The sequence below is a fragment of the Pteropus vampyrus genome, unplaced genomic scaffold (assembly GCF_000151845.1).
Source record: "Pteropus vampyrus isolate Shadow unplaced genomic scaffold, Pvam_2.0 Scaffold109, whole genome shotgun sequence".
Classification (NCBI taxonomy): domain Eukaryota; kingdom Metazoa; phylum Chordata; class Mammalia; order Chiroptera; family Pteropodidae; genus Pteropus; species Pteropus vampyrus.
In genome coordinates this window covers 2,890,159-2,902,840 of record NW_011888890.1, presented here as the reverse complement: position 1 = coordinate 2,902,840, position 12,682 = coordinate 2,890,159, and the positions used below count along the sequence as shown (strand labels likewise).

Genomic DNA, 12,682 nt, shown 5'->3' with positions numbered 1-12,682 from the left:
AGATAAAACTACATCAACATGTGGACAATGTCGCCTTTGGGTGGTGGGTTTATGGGTGATTATCTTTGTTTTCCTTTTTCTCAATTTCACAACATTCTTTTCAGTGTGCACCTCTGACATATCCAATCCGAAAATAACTCCCTCTCTTTCCCCAAAATAAAGGCATCATTTCAAGCATTTTGGCCTAGTTTCTTAGTCCAACCTTTCTCAGCAATAGGAGTCAAGTACATGTTTGAAATTGAGGGCATGGAGCTCGAGTAAAGCTCAATTTATAGGTTAGGGATCACCTGCAGAGTATAGGAGTAGTTGAGTTCCTAGAGGTAGATCATCACATAGAGGCTCCTCTGGAATCCTTGTTTCCCCTGCATCTCGGTTAACCTCCCTTCAGTCCTCCGAACGCATCCTGTAACCCTGCCTCACCTTTGCTCCAAGCATCTGTTTTACTACTGTACTTCTTGGTTTGGGCTTGAATTCTGTACTTTCCTTTCCTTTTCCCTTGAAATTAAGGTAGGGGTCTTCAAGCTTTTAGCTTTCCTGGCTCCAAAAGAACTTTGAAAATGAAGAGCCATCCTGATAATTTCATATGCTAAATAAATTGCCGAGGTCATACAGCAAGTAGGTACCAGAGCTCAGATTGAAACCCTCGGAGGCTGTCCTTAGAAACTGTCCTTAATCTGCAGGACAACAAACACTTTTCAAACACTGAGAACTTTAAATTATTGCTTTAAGTCATTATTCTTATTAACACTGCAGACTTAGCTATCCTAATTGATGAAAATTTCCACCAGTGCTTAGGTCAAATCAGACTGCCAAATCTGACTTAATTTTCACTGGAAAAATTGAACTCACATTTTAATTCAAGTAAATGCATTAATATACATTTTGAGAAAAATTATTAAAACATCAATAAATTATGGACTACATTTTGTAGATTACTAAAACAGTCCAGAATAAAATGTGGAGCTAGTAAAATTAATTTATTTGGTTTACAATAGAAATGTTATTTCTTATTAATAAGCAATAATGTACTATAATATATAATTTAAGTTTTTTATGAGGTGAGGAGTCTGTCAGAAGTCATGATATTTACATTGATAATGTGGTTCCTTGTGTGTATCATGTTGGACTTTAGGAACAAATTAGATAAAGTTCATATACAAAAAAATTTATTAATTTTGCAAGTTCTTATGGTTAAACTTTTTTATAAATGTTTAATGTTTATAAATGTTTATAAATGTTTAATGAAAGAAGTTTTATATACTGCTAAAATTAAGTGTTTTGGCATTTAAATCATAATTTTTAAAATTTTTATTTTTAATTGGATGAGGAAAATTTTATAAGCTCAAAATGATCATTAATTATAACTAAAATAAACATTTTGATATTCTTTGTAAATGAGTTGTAACTATCTTATTAAATGATAAACATAGCTTCTGTAAGAAATCATGTAAAATTTCTGTCCACAGGTTTTATCCAGAATATCTTACAGATTTTGGTAGGTCCAGGAAAATATTCAAATTAAATTTAAGAGATTAGGCATCACTTACATGTGCTCAGGGCCTTTTCTTTCCAGGAGATGACACGTCCTAGGGATGAGTATCAGGAATAGTTGAAAAGAATGGCTTACATTAGAGTATGTGGGATGGGAGAGGGTAGCCATTTTCAGTATTGGACATTTTTGCTTTGCTGTCACAGGATACTTACTAAAGAGTGATATGTTATTAAAACAGACAGGAATGCAAGAGGCGAGTATATTACTGTTGCCCCATTTTACATTTTATTTGAATTCTGAGTATTCCAATAGACCTAAATTTCAGGTTTTAGCTACTCTTTAATCATATATGTATAGTCAAGGAAAGCAGGCCCATTTGCAGATTCTTGGTGCTTTTATTAATCATTAAAGGGGGCTTTCATGAAGCAGTTAAAAGTCATCAATTATTTTGGCACCCAGGAGAGTTTTATACCCTGGGCCAGTGCATCATATAAGTCAAATCAGATTATACCTTTATTTTGTAAAGAAGGCAGGGTACAACTTTCAAAGGTGAAATAGGAATGGATACTCTGCCTGAGTTTGCAGGCCTGTTCTCAGGTGGATCAATTTTACGACAAAGTAAATATGGGATTACAGGACCTGGAAATTGAATCCCTATACCTCCTGGAAGGCCTTCGCATGCTCTCTAGGTTCAGGCATATTATAGTTTGAAGTCCACTGAGTAAGGCATCTCCCAGTGGAGTATTGCAGAAATTTCCTACCCTGTTCGCTTGACTCCAGGCCATCCCTACCCCCAACTCTAGCTGTGTGATTTTCAGTGTGGCGTGCGTATGGGGTCTATGTCAGAGTTACTTGTGGCAATTTTTCAAACTAAACATGATCATCTCCCTTTCAACTCTTCTCCTTTAGGGGTTGAGGCTCTGTGGCTGAGGTTCAGAATTCAGCACCTTAGTCAGTAGCTGTCACTGGTGAATATGTGCCATGTCCTCCAAGCTGACAACTGTTGCTTTAATTGAACTTCTAGACTCTTGTCAGAGTTTTATATGTAAAATCGTAAATCATTTTCATCTTATTAAAATGTTTAATAGTTTCTATATCCTGTTTATACGAAGTAAAATTGTAAGCTTTCCGTAGGATTTGGCCTTCAGTAGTAAGGTGCCTTATAGTCTGCCCATCTGACTTTTTTTTTTTTTTTTTTACTTACCTCTAACTATTTTGCCTAAAGAGTTACACATTCTTTGGATATTCATTTCTCTTACACATATCTCATGTTCAATGGTTCTTGAAATATTGTCCCTGTCCAGCAGCATCAGCATCGTGTGGAGATACGTTAGAAACACAAATCCTTGGTCCTCATCCCAGACCCAGTGAATCAGAAACTCTGGGAGGTGACCCAGCAATTTGTGTTTTAACAGGCCAACCCTTCAGCTGATTCTGCTGCACTTAACGTTTGAGAACCCTTGCCTTAGTTCCATCTACCTAGATAGCTCACCTCTTTTCTTGCTTGTAAATTCCTAGTTTTCTTACAAGACCGTGCCTTCCTGGCAGAGTTGCCCTCTCTTCTGTGTCCTGTAGTACTTTTTCAAATCTCTTTTATAGCATTTATATTGCTTGCATCTGTCTACCTTGGAAGGTAGAGTCCACAGCATAAATTACTTTTGCATCTGCATGCAACACCTACCTTGGTGATAAGTGCTGCTGAATAAATGAATGTATGCATGAATGAAGAAGAGCATTTAAGAGGAGTGATGATCAATAAGGTCAGTTGCTATGGAGAGATCGTGGAAAATAATGAAGGGAAAAAGCTATTGGATTTCATAGTAAAGCAGGTGTTGGTGACCTTTGAAATGCTTGCTTCAGCAGGGTGATGGGCAAGAAGCCCAGATTGCTGAGAGTTGGGGCCTTTCAACATGATAAAGACTTGCAAGTTCCCAGAGTTTCTTATTGACTGTTTATCTGAATATGTGGTGGAAACAGTTTTGGGGGGAGAAATAACCAAGTGACCTTAGGCCAGTGACTTAACATTCAGTCTGTGCTCTCCGAATAGGCAATAATAATAATAATGTATGTTTTTATTTTTTTAAAGGATAATACAAGATCATTGTAAACCCCTAGAATGATGCCTAGCATTTAGTTAGTACTTAAGGAGTCATTTCATTTACTCTCTCCTACCCCATACACAATTATTTTTATTTATTAATGTCATTAGTAGCATCTGTCACCCTTTGTAAATTTGTATAAGATGTGAAATTGATAAAGATCAATCCTTATTCCAGTCATTGGAGAAATTACATTTAGCTGGACCTGACATACCTTTCATTGAAACCAGTGACAGCTATTTTGAAATTACATGATCTCCAGCTAGAAAAGTACCCCAGAAGTACCCCTTGTCTTAGTCAAGACTCTTTAAATACAAGTTATGGAATCCCACTTTAAATAGACTAAAAAAGAGAGAGAGAGAGTTTTTTGGCTTGTGTAACTGAAAATTCCAGGGATGGTGCCAGCCTCAAGAATAGCTATGTTCATATCTTCTGGACCAAACAATATTGTCAGTATCTGGTCTTTCTCAGACCATCTTGTAGTCCAGCTGTCTTTCATGTGATTTTTGTTCTCAAGCATATTTACCAGCTACAAATGTCAAGGAAAGAAAATTTCCCAGTAGTTCTAACTAAAGTCCTGGATTCGATCTTACTATTCGGACTTAGATCTCTTGGCCATTCTTGAATGAGTTCCTGTGGCCAAGAGACTGGTATATACTTAAGGAATATTCCTTAAGCCAGATTTCCCAGGCCTGGTTTAAGGAATATTCTATTCTATAAAATAACTGGTACTGAGTATAGGGAGAAGTGTAGTTCCCCAAAGGGAAATCCAGTTTCTGTTACCAGAATGAAGGGGAGCAGATGCAAAGCAGGCAAAACAATTGATTCCATCTTACTGTATAGAAAAGTACATTTTCAAACTGTGCTGCTGGGAACTCTAGGGGTCCAACTGAGATGCTTAACTGAGCTGAACATGCTAGCCTCACCAAGAGTAGCTTCACTTTTATATGTTTTTATACCCAATTTCTGGTTAAGATTTCATTTTAAAATAGAGTTTTGGCAATACCATTGGTCCAGGACAATTTAGTAGGTGGTTAGGCCCAAATAGAATATAAAAGTAGGTAACTGTCTTTTCCCACTCCATGCCACTGAACAAACTCTTGCCTTAACTTTCCTTTATCCCATTGACTCAACTCATATTCCTAACTCTACTGAGATTCAGACTCGAATTCTCCACATTCAGACGTGGGGAGATCATCACATTAGGAGAAGTCCAGTTCTCTGTTTACTGATATTGTGACACTTAAAAAAAATCACCACTGGCCATTTTCCATCACGGAGACATCCCCAGAAGTTGTTAACAGCTTGGTGACTCAGTGTAATCCAACAATTATAAAATAGAAAAATTTTGTTGCATTCAGGATATTTGACAGCTCATAATATTTGATAATATGTTTATGCTAAAATTTACAGTTGACATCTACAAGCTGATAGTTTAATATTTTTCAAGCATTCATCTATGGCTCATCTCCTAGGTAATTGCTCCTTAAATCATACTCTTAGGGCTTTTTTCTTATCTACTATTGAATTTTAAAAAATATCTGGTCCATGTTTTTATCTTCCATATCACAGCCCAAATGTGGCAAGGTGCCTGTTTTTGTAAATAAAGGTTTTTTGTACACAGACACACCCAGTAGTGTAAGGCTCACCTGCTTTCATTACAGCAGAAATGTGTAATTGTGAAAGAGAACATATGGCCCACAAGAAGTAAAAATATTTACTATCTGGTTCTTTACAGAAAAAAAATGGTTGACCTCTGCTTTATATTTCTGTGGCTTATAACAGTATTCCTAGTTCTTGACATATGGCATACTTACAAAGAAGAATCAGGTAAGGTCCTTATAATACTCTCATTCTCTGATGATCTCAAAAGTGTATCTAGGGCCATATTTTTGCCATAGCTGTTTCCCCTGTGCTCTTTTAGTTCTCTGAACAATTTCTCTTTGTTTCTATACCCTCGACAATTCGGTCCTCTTCATCCTCTAAAACTGCCTGCCCTTTTTAAAGAGAGGAAGGAAGAGGAATGACATGACAGCTTTTCACTGAGCCCTTGAACACATTGGTATACACACCTGCACAGGGACTAGGTCCAAACACATGGACAAAAATCAGGATTTCGCGTCATTTTATTTCCCCCTACTGAACCCTCTCGATTTCATATTTGTTGTGATATTAGCAGTGTATTTTGTGAAGAAGTGAATGATGTGAGCGAGGAGGGTTGATAAAGGGAAACAGGAGAGGAGCAGACTTTCCCTGAGCTGGTCACTGGATTCTGTAAGCAGAGCAGCCACTCATCAGAAGGCTGAGTAGTTAAGCTGTACTTGAAGTAGAACAGGGATAATACCTCTTTCCTTCATTTTTGCAGCCTAAATGCCCTGTGGAGTAAAAGAAGACTTCAATCCCTAGGCTGTGAATCCCTTATCTTTCCCAAATGTTAAATTAATTTTTAAGGCTATTTATTCAAAGTTGACTTAACTACTAGAATAGGAAAGATCAGACAAATCAGCTGCAAGAAATGAAGTATGAGGAAACCCGAACTCTTTGACAAAGTATTCCTGGGAGTAAATGTGTTGAATGAAGCCAGCGGGTAAATGATAAGGGCCTTTACACTATGGATGTAAGAAAGCAATTTATCAAGAGTACATGAACTCTCTAGTGACCACAAGTCAGAGGAAACGAGAGTGGAGGAGGAGCCCTGAAAAAATACATTTGAAATACTAAAAGCAGTGTGTGTGTGTGTACTTTTAAATACCTGCATTAATATGCAGAAATACTGGTATATTAAAATAAGAGTTGCTCGGAGTGCACACGTACATACAGTACATACTGTTATGAGATAAAGTGGTCGAAAGAGTGGGTGAGAAAGGCCAGGCAGTGGGTTCAAACTTGCAGAAACCTTGGTACTCTTAGGTGTGGTTAGAATTTTGAGCTTGGATGTTGTCTGATATCCATTTGCCTGACTCCTGAGATTAGATGACCATCTTTCAGGCTCACATGTTTATCTGTTTTAATCTCTAGAAGGTCATATGTGTATAATTCTGACAGTTGATCTAATGCTTTTGTGTTCTCTTAAGGAGTTCAAAGCACCTCTCATTCATTATCTCATTAATCTTTGCAGCATCTCTTTGAGCCCTGTAGATGAGACTATGTTATCTTAATTGTTCACTTTAGAGAAACTGAGGGAAAATGTGATTATATTATCTGCAGTAGGGTTTCAAACAAATAATTCAGATAAGGTTGGGGACTAGAATGTATGACTTTATCTTGGCTTTTAGATAGGGTAGTTTCTTAGAATTGAGAAAAAGACCTAATTGTTGAAATATTAGTTTCATTAAAAGTATTTACTCTGAGAATGGTCATCCTCAGTTTTGTGTGCTGAAATAACACAGTTAAAATATACAGAAATTCTGAAACTTTGATTTGGTCATTTCATCTGATGCTAAACCCTGGTCTGAGCCATCTGAAAAAGGACTAAACTATGGTTTGAATTTTGTTGTTGTTGTATTTCCTGAATAATTTTTAGAGAGCATGCCAGTGAACACTAAACTAAATATCACAGGCGAACAGCAAGAGATAAAACTGGGAGAACTAAACCTCCGGATAATCTCTCTTAGCTAATTTAACTCGAGAGCCCCCAACACAGACATCAGCTTTCCTGTTTCCTTCTAAATTAGGCTTTTTACCCCTATAGTCTAAATAACTTGCTTCTCTTCTTCTTTAAATCATTTGTATTTAACAAGGGGTGAATCTTATTCAAAAAAGTGATATTGTTTGAGCCGGATCTTAGGGCATGAGGTGGGGATTGTTTGTTTGTTTTTTTCTTGGTGAGGGAAGGGAGGACACCCTGATAATTTGGGTCGAGCCATAGTTCAATTAGCAAATTAATTAGTCTGGTTTTAGAGTCAGCCACAGTCATTTAGAAACATCCTCAGTGGCTCTCTTTCTGAAAGTTGAAAGTGTTTTGTATTTGCTGTCCTCTGCAATTTATAAACAACACAGGGAGAAGGTGGGAAGAGAACTATTTACATTGCAAGCTCTTGCTTAAACATCTGTGGTGATCAACCGTACTTGAAAATGGAGCCTTGATAACTTCCAGTAACTTGTTTCTACTCTGTCTGTTTCTGTCCTTTCCCTTTGTCTCTTTATCCCCACCCACCTCCGGAACTCTGTGGGACCACCATAGCCTTGGATAAACTCAGCACGCAGCACCTGTACCACCCCACGCAGGTGGAGATCGTGCAGTCCAACGTGGTGTTCGACATCAGCAGCCTGATGCTCTATGGGACACAAGCGGTACCTGTGCGACTAAAGATCCTGCTGGACCGTCTCTTCAGTGTCCTGAAGCAAGAGGAGGTGCTGCACATCCTGCACGGCCTGGGCTGGACTCTGCGGGACTACGTTCGGGGGTACATCCTTCAGGTAGGGGGAGGACGTTGAAGCTGGTATCTGGGGCCAGCTCTAGAAGGGTTTGGGTGAGAGCCCTTGGGAAACCTGGTCTCCTTCCTGCCCCTTGCAGGCCCAGGCACGTACACCCTCTTCTGGTTAAAATGGTCCTTTTGGCAAGCTTGTCAGGGAATTTGAAAGGAGTGATGTTCCAGCAGGCCTGTCTGGGGCCTCAGTGGTGTATATTAGAAAGAGAAAAGTGGCCTGTTGCCTAGTGTTGCTTTGTTTGCATCTTTTTGAGTCCAGCTCTCTCTCCCTACAACCTGAGCTTCCTGGCTGCTCCAGCAAGTCCTATTGTAGCCCTCCTAAAAGGGAGGTCTCTTTGAGGTGGGTGACGGGTGTGTGAATATCTGAGGTTATACTTCATCTGGGTTTAGTAGGGCTTGTTCTCACACTTAATTTGTAGGTTTGGTGTTTTCTTGGTTGTCTGTGTACCCTAATTATTGCTTCTTCATCCAAATCAAAGGAAGAACTGTAACCTCTATAAACTCCTTGCTTTTATAACCTGTCAACCTTCACATTCCAAAACATGCAGACGTGGTTATAGATTTGGCCTTCACAGCACCTGTTCTTCCAGCCTTGAGCCCCTTCTTTGTGTCAGTGGCACTTCCAATCTGGTAAGGGTCTTAAAACTTTTCTGGGAGGCCTGCAGCCTCCACTCCCTTCCCCCGCAACCTCCCTGCCTTTTTTCATCCTATTTTGCAATATGTTATGAGTGGTTTTGCATTGTGTACTTTTCCTCTGAAATGTTTTTTTTATGGCCATCTGTCTTCTACGACCCTTGAAGGGTAAATGTTGAAAACAGCATGTTGGGAGACCCCAGGATCCAAAAAAGACTACACTGGATGATGAAGAAGTACTTCCTCCTGCCAAAGGAGATCACAGTTGGAGAAGGTAGAATCTGAAGTGATTTTTGAAATTTCCTATGGGGTAATACCAGGAGAATTGACTCCTTCAAAAAAAAAAATGTTTTTTTGGCTCTGCCAGCCGGTTTATTCCCTGAGCCACTCGGTGTTATGTGCAGGGTCCTGGCTGCCAGCTCGGTATGTAATGAGTGGAGGGCTTCAAGCCTTCCCCTTGCTCTAACTTGGCATAAACAAACACACACACACACACACACACACACACACACACACACACACACACACACACACACACACACACACACACACCCCACCCCCACCCACCCCACTCCTGTCACTCTCCTGTGTGGTACCTCCAAGGGCTAGCCAGGGAAGGAGAACAGAGGAGGGATGATGAGTGGATGTAGAGAAAGAGGGGAGGTGGAGTAACTTGTCTGCTCCCATGACTGCTTTTGTTAGCATCATTTCTTAGTCTAGCGAGATTAACTTGGAAGGCACAGAAAATTTGGCCCTCTGAAGATGAGATGATGATGATAATAGGAATAATTATATATTACATTTTCAGTTTATAGAAGACTTTCATTCGCATTATCTCATTTGCCTGAGGGTGGGGACATTGCAGTGGGATGAGTGGAAAGTTAAGACTTGGGTGGTCAGGGCCCATGAGTGGGTACAAGGTCCAGGAGGAAGGGGCCAGGAAAAACAAAGCGTGGAGCCAGTTTAACAGTCCCTGCTTATGCACAATGGCTTCAAGACGCATCCGTGCCTCAGCTTTCTGCATACGTTTCTGCAACGTGATTATTAATGTCCATTTTGGATAGATTTTACCCTACATGAAAGCACAAACCTCTGCAGATTTTTGAATGGACCTGTTAGCTTGGCTAAGCACTCTTTTCTTTATTCAAAACCTAAAGTATTTTGCCCCAATCTAGTACCGTATTTATTGCCTCCACTTCCATGTTTAGTTCTGTCATCCATGCTGTATTTCAGTTCTGCGTGTATATTTTTGCCTAAGATATCTGGATCATATGCATGGTGTCTTTCTGTTCAAACAAATAGATATTTGCATGACTGAATATTTGCCATCTTAACCCAGTTTACTACAGCATTTTGTTGTCAGTTAATACAGAACCTGCTGGATGTTCTGTAGTATGGGTCCTGCCTTGGCTAGTGCCTGTTTCTTTGTTTCACTTGAAATTATTATTTAGATGTTAATTTTCCCTCCAAATTTCAACATAGCTCTAAGGCAAGCATAGAAAATATACTCCATATTTCTTTTTGTATGAGGGCTCTGATTTTAAAGATAAAAAATTGCAAGAGAAATTAATGTGGTAGAAAAATTCAGCAAAACCACAAACTAACCATTTATAAAGTCTTATTTTGGAGTGAAATATTGCATATAAAGAACACTGTCATTTATTTTTTAACTTAAGTTATGACTGATTTTTATTTAATGTAGATTTTGACAAATCTCAAATTTAATCTGGTTCTCCATTCAGAGTTTAAAATTGACATTTTAAGAAAATCATAGATGATTTTTACATTAGAGAATACCAGGTTTAATTTCTGTCTTGTTTATTGATAGAATTGATGTAATATGGATTTTATTTTAATGATGCCTTTCGTTATTCAGCATTTATCATCTACTTATTCCTTGGAGAAAACAGTTCATAGTGAAAAAAAAAAGGCAAGATGTTGAAGGACATGAAACCGTTATCATTTAAGTAGTGAGAAAATGCTCATTTAAAAAATACCCCCAAAACAAGAACTAAACTATAGAAATAAACCCCTTTTCTCTAAAACATTGTTATTTGATTATTGGTCAATATTTTAAAAATTATATGTAGTAATGATAAAGTATGCACACATGACTTTGAATATAATTATATGTAACATTTTTACACAAGTAGACTATAAAATGTGTGTCCAAAGGATGTGGAACCCTATAATGCACTGTTAGTCTACAAGTCATTTTATCTGGCTAAAACTCAATTGTCTTGTAGCCCTCAAGGCATCAATTTTAGCATTATTGCTCTCAACAACAGTATATTGAATATTATGTCAGTTAAAGGAGAATAATTATCAAGGCAAGTTAGGGTGGCTGTTAGTCTTACCACATATTGACTTGGTTAGTAGTTGGCTATAGATTGTGTTACTGGGCAAATGATGATGTACGGTGAGTTGAACTGGTGAAGCCAGGATATTAATTTAACTCTCTCTGGGCCCAGTCCTACGTCCCTTATGAATACACAGCTATTCCTGGTTTCACAAATAGTTTTGAATGTAGAAAGATAGGATTTTGCATTTTTGGATATGAGGGGAAAGAAGAACAGTGCCATTCACAGGTTATCACTTGCAAGCATGTATGAAGAGGTTGTTCAAAGAAAAAGGGGGATGATAGTGATGCCACAGTTCATTTAAAAGACTAGCAATATCTTTCAAGAATCCTGTACTGTTTTGATAAAAATTACTTTTCACTTATGTGATTATCAGGGTAATTCATAAACTAGCCAGCTGGGTGAAAATACATAGCATAACCTGAACTGCACTGATTTAAGAATTCAGGAATATCTTAAAGGTAAAGAGCCTAGTATTCATTTAGAAAGTACAGAAAAAATGAGGTAAATTTTAAGCATTTTCCCACAAAATCGCAGTAAAAGGAAATAAGCAATTAGATGCTAAAATGTAAATATAAAGGAATATAAGGTTTTTTCTGCTGCTGAATATTCCTTATTTCCAATCTACATTTCATGGTACATTTATTGACAGCGAATAAAAGCAGTGCCCTGTTCTTTCCCCATTTTCCGTCTTTGACCTAGGGTATAAAAATATAGATGATTTTCATCATTGAATTTAATCACTTAAAAATCAAGTTTTCACAGTCTCTTCAGTTTGAATTTGTAACTGGTCTCATACACCAGCCTATCTGTGGAAATCTCGTCCTTTGTAAATGAATCCTGCCAGGATTCAAAGAACCATATCAGACACTCTGAATAATTAGCTGAAGTGTCAGCAGCCTTGTGAGAGAATGAGTAGTGATGCACATTTCAAATCACCTGTGTCTTGAAACAATCAGAACTAATAGAACCATCAGCACTGTAGGTGAACATTTCCCAGCGTATTCTGGGGGCATTGGTCTTCCAGAAGTCCAACTTTAGATTTGGGAGGAACTCACTGTGGACCCTCATAGAGCCTCGTGGCACCATTAGCATAACAAAGGCTCTGAGGAGTTCTGGAGTACTGGTTCCTGAGAGTAGGTAAGGAGCTCATTACAAGTCTTTGATTCCTGAACACACAGCTCTTCTTCAGTTTGGGGTGTTTGCATGTATAGTTTCTTCTGCCTGGACTCCCCTACTCCTCTCTCTGCTTGGGCAATTTCTTGTCCTTTAGGTGTCAGCCAAAGCCCCACTTTTTCCCAGACACCTTTTCTGTCCATCTTAACCATCACAAGTCTTCTAGTGTGGCTGTGTCTCAGGACTCTGTTTCCCTCAAGCTCCAATTCAATTTAAAATCAGTTAAATCAGCTTTTAAAATGTTGTGCCCGCCCCCCCCCGCCCCCGCTTCCTCACTAGGGAACATTACAAAGTCAGGGTACCCAATAAATATTTATTAAATGAATGGGTAAAGAAACCTTAACTTGGTGTAGCTTGATGTTTCACCATGGTACTCATGGGATATCCAATAACTTCAGTTGGTCCACAGGCCCTTAGTCTTTATTCAGGCTTCCCAGGGACAAAATTCTGTGAAGGCAGCTGGGCTGGTGAAGGCAGTAAGAAGAGAATCAA

At 38.5% G+C, this 12,682-nt stretch overlaps 1 protein-coding gene across 32 annotated transcripts in view; it reads left to right on the top strand.

Moving 5' to 3' along the window:
- Positions 1-12,682, top strand: part of BNC2 (basonuclin 2) — a 399,821-nt gene that overhangs the window by 269,024 nt on the left and 118,115 nt on the right. For 31 of the 32 annotated variants that reach the window (XM_011365317.2, XM_011365316.2, XM_011365315.2 and 28 more), the window contains one exon: positions 7,775-8,010. In XM_011365317.2, coding sequence (XP_011363619.1) covers positions 7,775-8,010 — 236 coding nt within the window. Of the gene's footprint in view, positions 1-7,774; positions 8,011-12,682 lie in introns of those variants that run through there. The other variant, XM_023533710.1, reaches the window with a different exon arrangement.